Source organism: Lissotriton vulgaris, chromosome 3_1 (genome assembly GCF_964263255.1).
Source record: "Lissotriton vulgaris chromosome 3_1, aLisVul1.2, whole genome shotgun sequence".
Classification (NCBI taxonomy): Eukaryota; Metazoa; Chordata; class Amphibia; order Caudata; family Salamandridae; genus Lissotriton; species Lissotriton vulgaris.
This window is the reverse complement of record NC_141689.1, coordinates 1,406,918,083-1,406,929,852: the sequence shown is the minus strand read 5'-3', so window position 1 is coordinate 1,406,929,852 and position 11,770 is coordinate 1,406,918,083. Positions and strand designations below refer to the sequence as shown.

At 52.0% G+C, this 11,770-nt stretch overlaps 1 protein-coding gene across 2 annotated transcripts; it reads left to right on the top strand.

Moving 5' to 3' along the window:
• The first annotated feature begins 335 nt into the window (after nt 1-335).
• Nucleotides 336-11,359, top strand: NKX6-1 (NK6 homeobox 1). 2 transcript variants are annotated; one of them, XM_086963211.1, is made up of 3 exons: nt 336-1,440; nt 5,106-5,278; nt 9,759-10,854. In XM_086963211.1, exons 1-3 carry the CDS (start codon nt 849-851, stop codon nt 10,008-10,010), a joined length of 1,017 nt encoding a protein of 338 aa, XP_086819337.1. In that variant the 5' UTR covers nt 336-848; the 3' UTR covers nt 10,011-10,854. The 2 variants fall into 2 exon arrangements, with proteins under 2 accessions (XP_086819337.1, XP_086819338.1); XM_086963212.1 differs by having other exon boundaries at nt 412-1,404; nt 9,759-11,359.
• The last annotated feature ends 411 nt before the right edge of the window (nt 11,360-11,770 follow it).

Below are 11,770 nucleotides of genomic sequence, written 5' to 3'. Positions count from 1 at the left end.
AAATTGCTCATTGCAATCAGATGGATTGTGCTGAAACATGCGAACATGTGTCAATATTAACAAAAAAATGTCCCCTTCCCATCCTCTGCCCGTGGAGGTCTCTTCTTTCCTCGGTGTGGCTATCGCTCTCACAAATACAGGCCGACACGCTCGGCCAGACAACAAATAAAAGAACAGCAACAACTCAGCGAATGTTTTAACCCGGAATAACTGGTGCTGATGATGCTCTCGCTGTGCAGATGTCTCCTCCCTGTCGGCCAATCAGATGCCGGCCTCTGCCCCCTCACGATGCATACAGTTTTGATGGCATCCTAGGGGAGGCGGGCCCGTCCCCTGCTCCTGACTGACACCCTCTTAAAGTTCTCGCCTCCCCTCCCGGCTAAAGAAGCCAGGGAGTGATGGAAACGTGTTATTGCCCTTGAGAGCTTCGTGTGAACTGTCAGGCGGGAGGAGACGGAGCAGCGAGAGGGGACTCCTCATCAGAAGCAGAGCGGAGCGGGACAGGACGCTGCTAGAAGTTGCCGGCGGTGCTGCGGAGCAGAGCCCGGCATCCGCCCGGGACCCTCGGTACGAGCAGGGCGCATCGCCGCGGGAGGACGGCCCTTGGGGCAGAGGGGCGCTCGGTGCGTGTGGGTACCCACGGAGGGTGCAGTCCCGGCTGCCTTTCCAGCCCGCACCCGTACCGTCACTCCGAGGCCCCCCTGCACCCCACACCCTCCGGGGGCGCAGCCACAGGTGCGGATAAACTCTTCTGGGCGGAAGTTGCCTCCTGGCACCAGGACTTTGCGCAGAACCCCCGACCCGCCTCTGGGGTCCCTGGTGGGAGCAGGGGCCGCCGCCGCCCGGGGATGCTGGCCGCGCTGGGGCAGATGGAGGGCCCCCGGCAGAGCGCCTTCCTCCTGGGCAGCCCCCCACTGGCCGCCCTGCACAGCCTGGCCGAGATGAAGACCCCGCTGTACCCGGCCTACCCGCTGCAGGGGCAGGCCTGCCCGTCGCCCTCGTCCTCCTCCTCGTCGCCGGCCTCCAGCACCGCCTCGCCCTCGCCGCCCCTGGGCTCCCCGGGGCCCCTCAAGCACGGCTCCCCGCACCACCCCCCGCAGCAGCCGGCCGCCACCCCGCACGGCATCAACGACATCCTGAGCCGCCCGGCGCTCTCCTGCCTGTCCGCCCTGAGCCCGGGGGGCGCCGGGCCCGGGGGGCTGCTGGCCGGCCTGCCCCGCTTCGCCAGCCTCAGCCCCCCACCGCCCCCGCCGCCCTCCGGCCTCTACTTCAGCCCCGGGGGCGCGGTGGCGGTGGCCCGCTACCCCAAGCCCCTGGCTGAGCTGCCGGGGAGGACGCCCATCTTCTGGCCTGGGGTGGTGCAGGGCCCGCCCTGGAGGGACGCCAGACTCGCCTGCGCCCCCCGTGAGTACCTTCAGCTATGCAACGCCTGGAGCCTAGGTACAGTGTGTGTCTGCGTGATGTGACTGTCTGTGTATATTTATATCTGTGTGCACAAGTGCCTCTTTGTGGACCGGCAGCATTGTGAGTGTGTGGTATAGTTATGCGGTATGTGTGGTTTTTGAGGTTGTTGAAACTGTTTATATTTCTCTGTGTGTGATGTATATGTGTGTGCTGGTGCCCTCACGCGTGGGAGGGTGTGCGTGCATGTGGCATTTGTGGTGTGTGGTTCTCTGTGCTTCTGTGTTGTATTCGTGTGCCTGGTGATGTCTCTTTGTATGTTCATGTGTGTGGTGTGTTTCCGTCTGTATCGGCGTGAGTGCCTCTGTATGGTGCCTTTGTGTGTATATTTCCACGTGTGTGTGATGCCTGTGAGTAATGTGTACGGGGAATCAAGGTTGTAAATCATGCCTTGTTGGGAGTGAGTCATGAAATACGTTCAAAAAGTGAGAAGACTAAACATGCGCATGAGTGGGGAGATAGACGATTGGGCGAGACTGGCTCAAATCATGTTAAATTGGGCCTTAGCAGGTTCAGTTGGGAAGTTAACGAGGACAGGGGGGGGGGGGGGGCGCAATGGAGCTCTCTCACTCCTGTGCAGCGTCGTACTGAGACAAACTAGACAGGGCCACAAAATAAAAGTGACGCCATTATTGGATTAGTTGGATAAAATGTGGCCCATGTTTGCAAACTGGGTCGGTTGTTAACTTGTTAAAACTTACCGAAAAATAATTCTACAATGTATGGACATTTGAGCTTGCAGCGAGCAACGTTTGTTTTAATATTAGGAAATCAACAGTAAAAACCATCAGACCATAAAACAGGCCCTCAAACAGCACAAAAACCGGTCAACGCACAGACCCGCCCGCCAGGCTGTGCCCGTGTGCCCGACAGGCCAGTCCGGGCCAGGATGACGGGCGAAGAAGGAAGGCTCAACAAGGGGGCATGGGTGCGAGGAGTACTCCGGGTAGGCGAGGAGAGGGCACGGCCAGTGTGAAGGGGCGACCGTGGCGGGAATGGGCAGAGGTGGGCGTGTGGTGAGGGCCAATGGGTGCCCAGGGCATGGACGCCCGCGCAGGGGCTGACATGTCACGTGAAGCAAAGGGATCTCTGGAAGTTAGTGGGGGCCTCGAATGGCCCATTTGTAAATAAAGGGAGTCCTCGTGGTGAGGGGGCTGCATGGGAGAGTCTGTGAGGCCCTGGGGAAAACAGAACCGGGAGCATCCCGAAATCAGAGCGAAATGTTGAACCTATTTAGGAGTGCGGGGGCAGAGAGGATGAGTGCGGGGGTTGCAGGGCTCGGAGGGGCCTCAGAGTTGTGTCAAACACTGCAGTATTTGTGACTTGTACCGAAGACACGTGCTCGTGCCTCATCCACAAAGGAGGGGCCACTTTCAGTGCCACCCTGTGTAGAACGTCGCACCTTAAATATAGGCACACTGGGCGCTTTTCCAGAGAATTACAAGGCAGGCGCGAGAGGCTCTGTCTAACCCTTGCGCAGCCCAGAGCGCCTCGCAGACCCGAAACTCTCCCACGGGAGATGCGTTGTGATGTTATGGGTGTTTCTATGACCCTGGGTGCGCTGCAGCAGGTGTGTGAGGCTAGCCATGGCCACCTCCTCAAAAATCAGCTCTGCAGCTTCTGTGAAAGGCAATGCTCTGGCTAGGAATCGGAGAGAAGTGGGCGCTATGATCCGCGAAGAAATGCAGTGGGCGCTATGTGTCCGAGGACTGTTGATGCTCAGCGTGGGCGCCAGTCTTTGCTTGCTGGGTTTCACCAAGGGCCCCATCTGCATCGGGTCCTAAGGCCGCAGTGTCCTCATGGTCGTTTTTAAACCGCCCCCCGCCTCCACCAATCCGATTGTTTGATATTAAATATAACCTACACGTTTGGTCGAAGTACTGAAAGGCGCATTTAAAAACACTTCTGAAGGGGGCAGTTGTTCAGTCTCCTGCTGTGTATAACCGTGGAGCAAACGCCTGCATTGGGCCCAAATGCCACATGAAGTTTGGTTGCTAAAACGTGTGGGTGGGGCGCCTTAAATAATGTGAAAACCCGGGGGGTTACGGGGTACCCGTTCTTTGGATGTCGCTTCATTCGAGCATGTAGTCCGGAGATGTGGTTCTAACGATTGCTTCCACGCGACTGCTTTGTACTGTTAATTTATTAATTTTGAGCGCTGGGAAATTTCTCTTAAAATTGATTCAGCGAATCAGTTTTAATATGTTGTCAATTATACCGCTTCCGGAGACTTTCTTACATCAGGGGCGTAGATTTCAGTGGGGCAGCGGGACCGGGCCCATGGTTACCAGGGGCCTGTCGAGCCCTAAATGCATCTATTTTTGCTCCCAATCAGGGTGGGCCCATTTTTTCCTTCCTTGCATTCGGCCCGTCGTCCTAAAGTTTCCGAAAACGTCAGCAGCAAAACTAAAATTACTACAATTTTAAAAGAATAACCCGTTTTCCCAGGTAATCGTATACACATATTAAAAACACCTTTGTGCCCGTTCCTGTGGGAATAATGGCGGCATAGTCTGATTTGGAGCACCTGCATCAGCTGTCTCTGGAGGAAGTTTGTACCGCCTGCTAGGAAATTAATTGTGTTTTCAAGTACATCCGTGGTGCACCAACAAAAAGAAAACATATTGATAATTTCTAGAACTACATTCACGTTGTCACGTTAGGAAGACGTGCGACTGCAGCTGTGTCTGCCTTCGAATAATGGTGGCGCAGTTTAATTTGCTCTGAGTGGTCTGTCATTGTTCTGGCAGCTCCTTGTGTGTTATCTCTGTGGATTACGTCGGTGTGAGGTCTCAGCATCTTGTGTATTGCCTCTGTGAGTGACGTCAGTGTGAGGTCTCTGTTACTTGTGTTTCCTCGGTGAGTGACGTTGTGAGGTCTCACCTCCCTGTGTGTTGTCTCTGTGATTGACCTTGTCGTTAGGTCTCAGCAACTTGTGATTTGCCTCTGTGAGTGACATCAGTGTGAGGTCTCAGCAACATGTGTGTTGTCTCTGTGAGTGACGTTGTTGTGAGGTCTCAGCAACTTGTGAGTTGTCTCGGTGAGTGACGTCGTTGTGAGGTCTCTGAACGTGTGTGTTTCCTCGGTGAGTGACCTCAGTGTGAGGTCTCAGCAACTTGTGAGATGCCTCTGTGATAGTGACGTCGGTGTGAGGTCTCAGCAACTTGTGAGTTGTCTCTGTGAGTGACGTCGTTGTGAGGTCTCTGAACGTGTGTGTTTCCTCGGTGAGTGACCTCAGTGTGAGGTCTCAGCAACTTGTGAGTTGCCTCTGTGAGTGACGTTGTTGTGAGGTCTCGGCAACTTGAGTGTTGCCTCAGTGAATGATGTCATTGTGAGTCTCTTATTTGTGTGTTTCCTCGGTGAGTGACGTTGTTGTGAGGTCTCGCCTCCCTGTGTGTTGTCTCTGTGAGTGACGTCATTGTGAGGTCTCAGCAACTTGTGTGTTGCCTCTGAGAATGACGTTGTTTGAGAGTGTCAACTTTGGTGTCTAAGATGGACTGTGGCACGCCGTAAAGGCAGATGAGGGTGCAGGCGAGTGTCGGTGTCTGAGGAGAGCTGCTCCCGTGTGTGTGTGTGTGTGTGTGTGTGCCTGCTGCACCGGTGTCAAGGCGCCTCTTAGTAACGCCCGGCCCCTCTTCTTCCAGACCAGGGCTCCATCCTGCTGGACAAGGACGGCAAGCGCAAGCACACGCGGCCCACCTTCTCGGGGCAGCAGATCTTCGCCCTGGAGAAGACCTTCGAGCAGACCAAGTACCTGGCGGGGCCCGAGCGGGCGCGGCTGGCCTACTCGCTGGGCATGACGGAGAGCCAGGTCAAGGTGAGCCGGGGCTGGGCGGGGCGGGGAGGCACAGAGCAGGGACAGGCCGCAGGGACAGGCCTGGAGGTGTCTGGGCTCTGAGGAAACTCACAGACACTTGCAAATAGTAACAGAATAGCATTATAGTCATGGCTGTTTTCATTTTTATCCTGACTCTTAATACTGTCATACTAATAATACCAACAATAATAATAACACACCTGACAATAATAATACAAAAAAACTACCAATAATCAAAAGAACGTACAACTGTCAAGTTGTATTAAAATGCCTGTCTAAGAGTTGAAACTAGGCGCTATCTCCTTAATTGAATATCTCGCAGTTTTTTTAGTGTGTAATTGCATGTTTCTGTGTATAAAAAAAATTACACACACTCCTGTTTTTTCCAGTTGTTCTTATATGCAAACCGATTCTAGGTTGCTACATATAATAATGGTATGGATAGATCTATAGATAACTAGGCAGCCCTCGGTGAATTTCCCGAGAAAGGAAATCACTTCCGATGTTCTAGCGTGGGATAGGAAAGTGTCATTAGATTAAAAACACAAAACTCTTTTTTGTGGGATTCCGATGAAACTTTGCGGTGAAATATATTACTGTGGAGAGTTAGAGCGGCTTTACAGCCTCGCGCTGAGGGGGCGTGGTACGCAGCCCTCTCTTCTCTGGCGGGTTTCAGGAAACCTCATTTGTCGTTGTAAATATGTCCAAATGACCATGAATAAATTACCGCTCACAATGGCCCCGCCCACTCGTACTTAGGCAGCGCCGACCATTGTATAAACATGGAGGGGTGGGAGGGGGGACGTTAAGGCCGCGCACTGCAACGTGGACCCTTACTTGGTCGCAAATAAAGCAACGAACAACCAAACACTGACCCTTTTAAAATAAACAAATCACGTGACTTGTAAAGGCCTCTGTCCACATTAATGTTTCTGGAAGTCCAAAAGCGGAGTAGTTTGTTAAAGTGAAACTAATGATGAAAATAACGCATCGCGCAAACACACAAACTACACGGCTCTTCTCCGCGCGTTTTTTCCAAGTTTTATTGATGTTTTTTTACGTCTTATCAATGTTGTATTGAAAATCACATTTTTTTCCTGTATTTTTATTGTCCGTCGACATTTTTTTTACAACATACAATCGGTTAAATACACACCGGCGCAATTGTATTATTTTACCATCTTGAAAACACGCTATGGGTTCAAGTGTTTCTAAATTAAAAACACGTCTGGCTTATTTTAATACTACAATAAAACCAGCGCGCGAAAGCAAACCAAATGGAGACAGTAGCCTATAAAAATTAGCCTATACAAATCTGGAATAAATAAAAACGAAATATGTCCTAGTTATTCTAAAATCGTCTAGAAATATTACCAACAAAAAACGCAAATGAATCTGAAAATACATAACGACCCGTTGAAAATTCTGTCCTAAAAAATATTTTTTTCTCTGGTGGTTATTATTAAATATTAACCATTAAAACGCCTATCAAAGGTGATCTATTCTGAGCAGTTTTTCTTTATTTGGAACACCGCGGAGGTTCCGCTGCATGTAGCTGATTGCACCTTTAGTTTCATTAAATTACTACACGCATGACATTCTCCTAATGTAGAAGGCCGTTTGTCAATGCGAGTTGTACCATTACAAATATTCATCTGATTATCCTGGTAAAAAGAACACAAATAGATCAACTAAAACATCCATAACCTTGGATTCAAGAGAGGATTTAATGTGTGTGTGTGTACCATGTAGTGGCATTGCTGTTGTATTAACACTAGCATTCATTGAAAATACGCGAAAACATTACAATGTTCTAGTAATTCAGTGGCAAAACTTAAGGTCACTTTCTCGTCAAGGACTGACTGCTTTATTCGCTCGGTGAGTGATTGGGTGCTTGTGTGGCGCGTCGGAGGAGCTGGGTGGTCTCATTGGTAGAGGGGTCATTGCTGGGTGGCGTGGTCCCAGGCCCCTTGTTGCTCCTGCTTTTACTGTCCTGCCTTGAGTGTTTGCCCTGTTGCTCCCGTGACCCTCTTGTCTAGCCTCGTGGTTCCCATTGCACTTCATTCCGTCGAGTTATTGGCCTGTTGCACCGGAGGTTCGTGTCCGCCCTCTTGCCCTTAGTTATGCCTGTTCCTTGTTGCCCTGATCACTAACACCTACTGGTGTTGGCGTGTGTTCAGTGTTTGCCTTAATCACCTGTTGCACTCTCACACTTCCCATTCACAGCCTCTTGCGCTGGTACTTGTTGGGGTATTGTTCGTCCCCGAGTGCTCGAGTTGCCTCTGTTTCTCTTCTCTCTGCAGCCCTCTCGTTGGCTTGTGTTGTGTGACGGTTCTGTTGCTTTTCTACTACTGGTTCCGGCATTTCTTGTGTTTGCTTGTGTTGTGCGACTGCCCACATGCCATTGTTGCCTCTGTATTATTCGCCCCAGCGCTGCAGCCTGTGTTTCGAAGCCTTTCTTGTGTCGGCACGGATTCGGTGCCTTTGATATAAGTTGTGCATGTGTCCCCTTGTCTCAGGAGTCCCCTGCTGTGCTGGCTTGTGTGGTGTGATTGCCCTCTGCTCTCTAGCTCGTAGCATGTGTGGTGCGTTGCCACGCTATTTCTGGATTGTGTTATGCGGAGCACTCTTTTTCCAAGCTGGAAGCCCCTCTCTTGTTGGTGGGTGTGTGATTGCTCTCTTGTCTCTGCTCTCCTCTGCTGCTGCCTTGTCCTGTGTGATTGCTCTCTTGCCTCTGCTGCTGCACTGTCCTGTGTGATTGCTCTCTTGCCTCTCTCTTGTTGGTAGGTGTGTGATTGCTCTCTTGCCTCTGCTCCCCTCTGCTGCTGCCTTGTCCTGTGTGATTGCTCTCTTGTCTCTGCTCCCCTCTGCTGCTGCCTTGTCCTGTGTGATTGCTCGCTTGCCTCTGCTCCCCTCTGCTGCTGCCTTGTCCTGTGTGATTGCTCTCTTGCCTCTGCTCCCCTCTGCTGTGCCTTGTCCTGTGTGATTGCTCTCTTTCCTCTGCTCCCCTCTGCTGTGCCTTGTCCTGTGTGATTGCTCTCTTGCCTCTGCTCCCCTCTGCTGCTGCCTTGTCCTGTGTGATTGCTCTCTTGTTGGTGGGTGTGTGATTGCTCTCTTGCCTCTGCTGCTGCCTTGTCCTCTGTGATTGCTCTCTTGCCTCTGCTCCCCTCTGCTGCTGCCTTGTCCTGTGTGATTGCTCTCTTGTCTCTGCTCCCCTCTGCTGCTGCCTTGTCCTGTGTGATTGCTCGCTTGCCTCTGCTCCCCTCTGCTGCTGCCTTGTCCTGTGTGATTGCTCGCTTGTTGGTGGGTGTGTGATTGCTCTCTTGCCTCTGCTCCCCTCTGCTGCTGCCTTGTCCTGTGTGATTGCTCGCTTGTTGGGTGTGTGATTGCTCTCTTGTCTCTGCTCCCCTCTGCTGCTGCCTTGTCCTGTGTGATTGCTCGCTTGCCTCTGCTCCCCTCTGCTGCTGCCTTGTCCTGTGTGATTGCTCGCTTGTTGGGTGTGTGATTGCTCTCTTGTCTCTGCTCCCCTCTGCTGCTGCCTTGTCCTGTGTGATTGCTCGCTTGCCTCTGCTCCCCTCTGCTGCTGCCTTGTCCTGTGTGATTGCTCGCTTGCCTCTGCTCCCCTCTGCTGATGCCTTGTCCTGTGTGATTGCTCGCTTGTTGGGTGTGTGATTGCTCTCTTGTCTCTGCTCCCCTCTGCTGCTGCCTTGTCCTGTGTGATTGCTCGCTTGCCTCTGCTCCCCTCTGCTGCTGCCTTGTCCTGTGTGATTGCTCGCTTGTTGGGTGTGTGATTGCTCTCTTGTCTCTGCTCCCCTCTGCTGCTGCCTTGTCCTGTGTGATTGCTCGCTTGCCTCTGCTCCCCTCTGCTGCTGCCTTGTCCTGTGTGATTGCTCGCTTGCCTCTGCTCCCCTCTGCTGATGCCTTGTCCTGTGTGATTGCTCGCTTGTTGGGTGTGTGATTGCTCTCTTGTCTCTGCTCCCCTCTGCTGCTGCCTTGTCCTGTGTGATTGCTTTCTTGTCTCTGCTCCCCTCTGCTGCTGCCTTGTCCTGTGTGATTGCTCGCTTGTTGGGTGTGTGATTGCTCTCTTGTCTCTGCTCCCCTCTGCTGCTGCCTTGTCCTGTGTGATTGCTCGCTTGCCTCTGCTCCCCTCTGCTGCTGCCTTGTCCTGTGTGATTGCTCGCTTGCCTCTGCTCCCCTCTGCTGATGCCTTGTCCTGTGTGATTGCTCGCTTGTTGGGTGTGTGATTGCTCTCTTGTCTCTGCTCCCCTCTGCTGCTGCCTTGTCCTGTGTGATTGCTTTCTTGTCTCTGCTCCCCTCTGCTGCTGCCTTGTCCTGTGTGATTGCTCGCTTGCCTCTGCTCCCCTCAGCTGATGCCTTGTCCTGTGTGATTGCCCTCTTGTCTCTGCTCCCCTCTGCTGCTGCCTTGTCCTGTGTGATTGCTCGCTTGCCCCCCGTTAACCCTCTGTTTCTGCCCCTGCAGGTGTGGTTCCAGAACAGGCGCACCAAGTGGCGCAAGAAGCACGCGGCCGAGATGGCGACGGCCAAGAAGAAGCAGGACTCGGAGACCGAGCGGCTGAAGGGCGCCTCGGAGAACGAGGAGGAGGACGACGACTACAACAAGCCGCTGGACCCCAACTCCGACGACGAGAAGATCACGCAGCTGCTCAAGAAGCACCAGACCGGCGGCGGCGCCCTGCACCTGCACAACTCGGGAGCCGAGAGCTCCTCCTAGGCCCAGCCCAGGGCCCCCCAAGGACCCGCGGTGCCCAGAGGCCCCTCAGACCGACACGGGCGCTAGCTAGCGCTTAGAAATCTGCAGAGACCATTCAACGCAGGGGCCACGGCGCACAGCGCTCCCTATACCAAACTAGCGCCTAGAGGTCCTCTTCTCGGACCTCCTGATGACGAGACCTGCTCTCATCCCGCGGTCCAGACCTGTTACCCCTGGGGCCATTGGGACCAGATGCCCCTGGGCACTGACTAGTGGAGGCGGGGGGGAGGGTTCATGGGCCTCCCCCGGCCGCCTCGCCACAGCGCTGTCGGCGCCTCACCCCCTGACACTTGTGTGACTCTTGGCCTTTTCCGAATGTTTATATATTTTTGTAAGCAACTAAACCTGACGCAGGACAACAAAGGAAAAGAACAATATTCTGAGGAGGAGACGTTCGACGCCCCCCCCCCCCCCAGACAATTTTTATAGGGCTGGTCATTATCTGGGACCCTCACACTACACTTCACAGGACTTTTCTTAATAATGGCCCGAGGACTCTTGTAAATATGTCGTAAGTGATTTCGGCGAATGGAAGTCACGTTGCTGTGAATATTTAATGTAAATTATCCGTTCTTTTTTTGTACAGAATGAGCTGGACTGCCTACTTTTGAAAGTCTTGTCATAGTGTCGTCTCATTTACTCCAGGTGGTGTATCCAACGAGATTTGAAGCACGGTGCCTCTCAAAACAACCCCCCAATTCTATTTTGTATCATTTCACCTTCCTAGCGTTGTTTAGGAAACACTTGTGAGGGAAACTTTGTACCAAGCTTAGGCGAAATTAAAATGTCGGTGTGTTCAATGCTATTTGAGACCCATCATATACTGCAGCAGCACTGGTATTTCATATTTACATTTGCACACGCATTTGGCATTTATTCTGGGAATCTTAATATGCCGAGATGAGAAGTTGCGGTCAAATGTTCCCGCCATTTTGACAAGAGCCACTGTAAACCGCAGCTGGTGGAGCCCGACGTACTCCACTCTCGACCAATCGAAGATTTAAAATTCACCGAGACCTTCCGACTTTCAAATGTTTGTTTTCGTATTATAATGAGCACTATAAATTATTTACTCTTTCATTTCTTTCGACCCTATGACGATTATATGTTAGCCCCGTAACGTTTATTAATTTATATATAAAACGTGAGGTTTTGTAAAAATCGGGATAAGGGCCTCTACGAGCCCAGTGACGTGTACATGCACTTTCTGTTTCGGGAGATAACTTCGATGTACGCAGTTTAAACGACAGTTGTGGCCTGTGAACCCAGGGACAGCTTACAAGGTCTCATCAGAGATTTAATAATAAAAATGACCGTATAAGACCACCAACGCTTTGCTTCGATGTTTTGTTTCGCCTGTGGGTGCAGTGCTGTATTGTTTTGGTCTATCATTGTAATATAGGGTTTTCTCTCTTTTCAATTAGATGTTATGATGTTCCCAGTTCTGGCATTATTTATATTTTTTTTAGTTTTCAAGTTTGTTTATTGAATACTACTGGTATTGTCTGCTTGTTTTATTTCTCTGTTCTTGTTTACTTTATGCTGCGCCTAGAAGGTGTGCCATGACACGTGTTGCGCCAAAATACGGCCTGCACCGCGACCCCTTTCCCTCCTGCCTCCTTAGACGCGCGTCCTGATTGGGTCGCAGGTTTGGCCCGGCCAGCTCGAAGGGAAACTGGTCTTGGTCTCTTCAAAATTGAAACTACAGCTGCGGTCGCCTT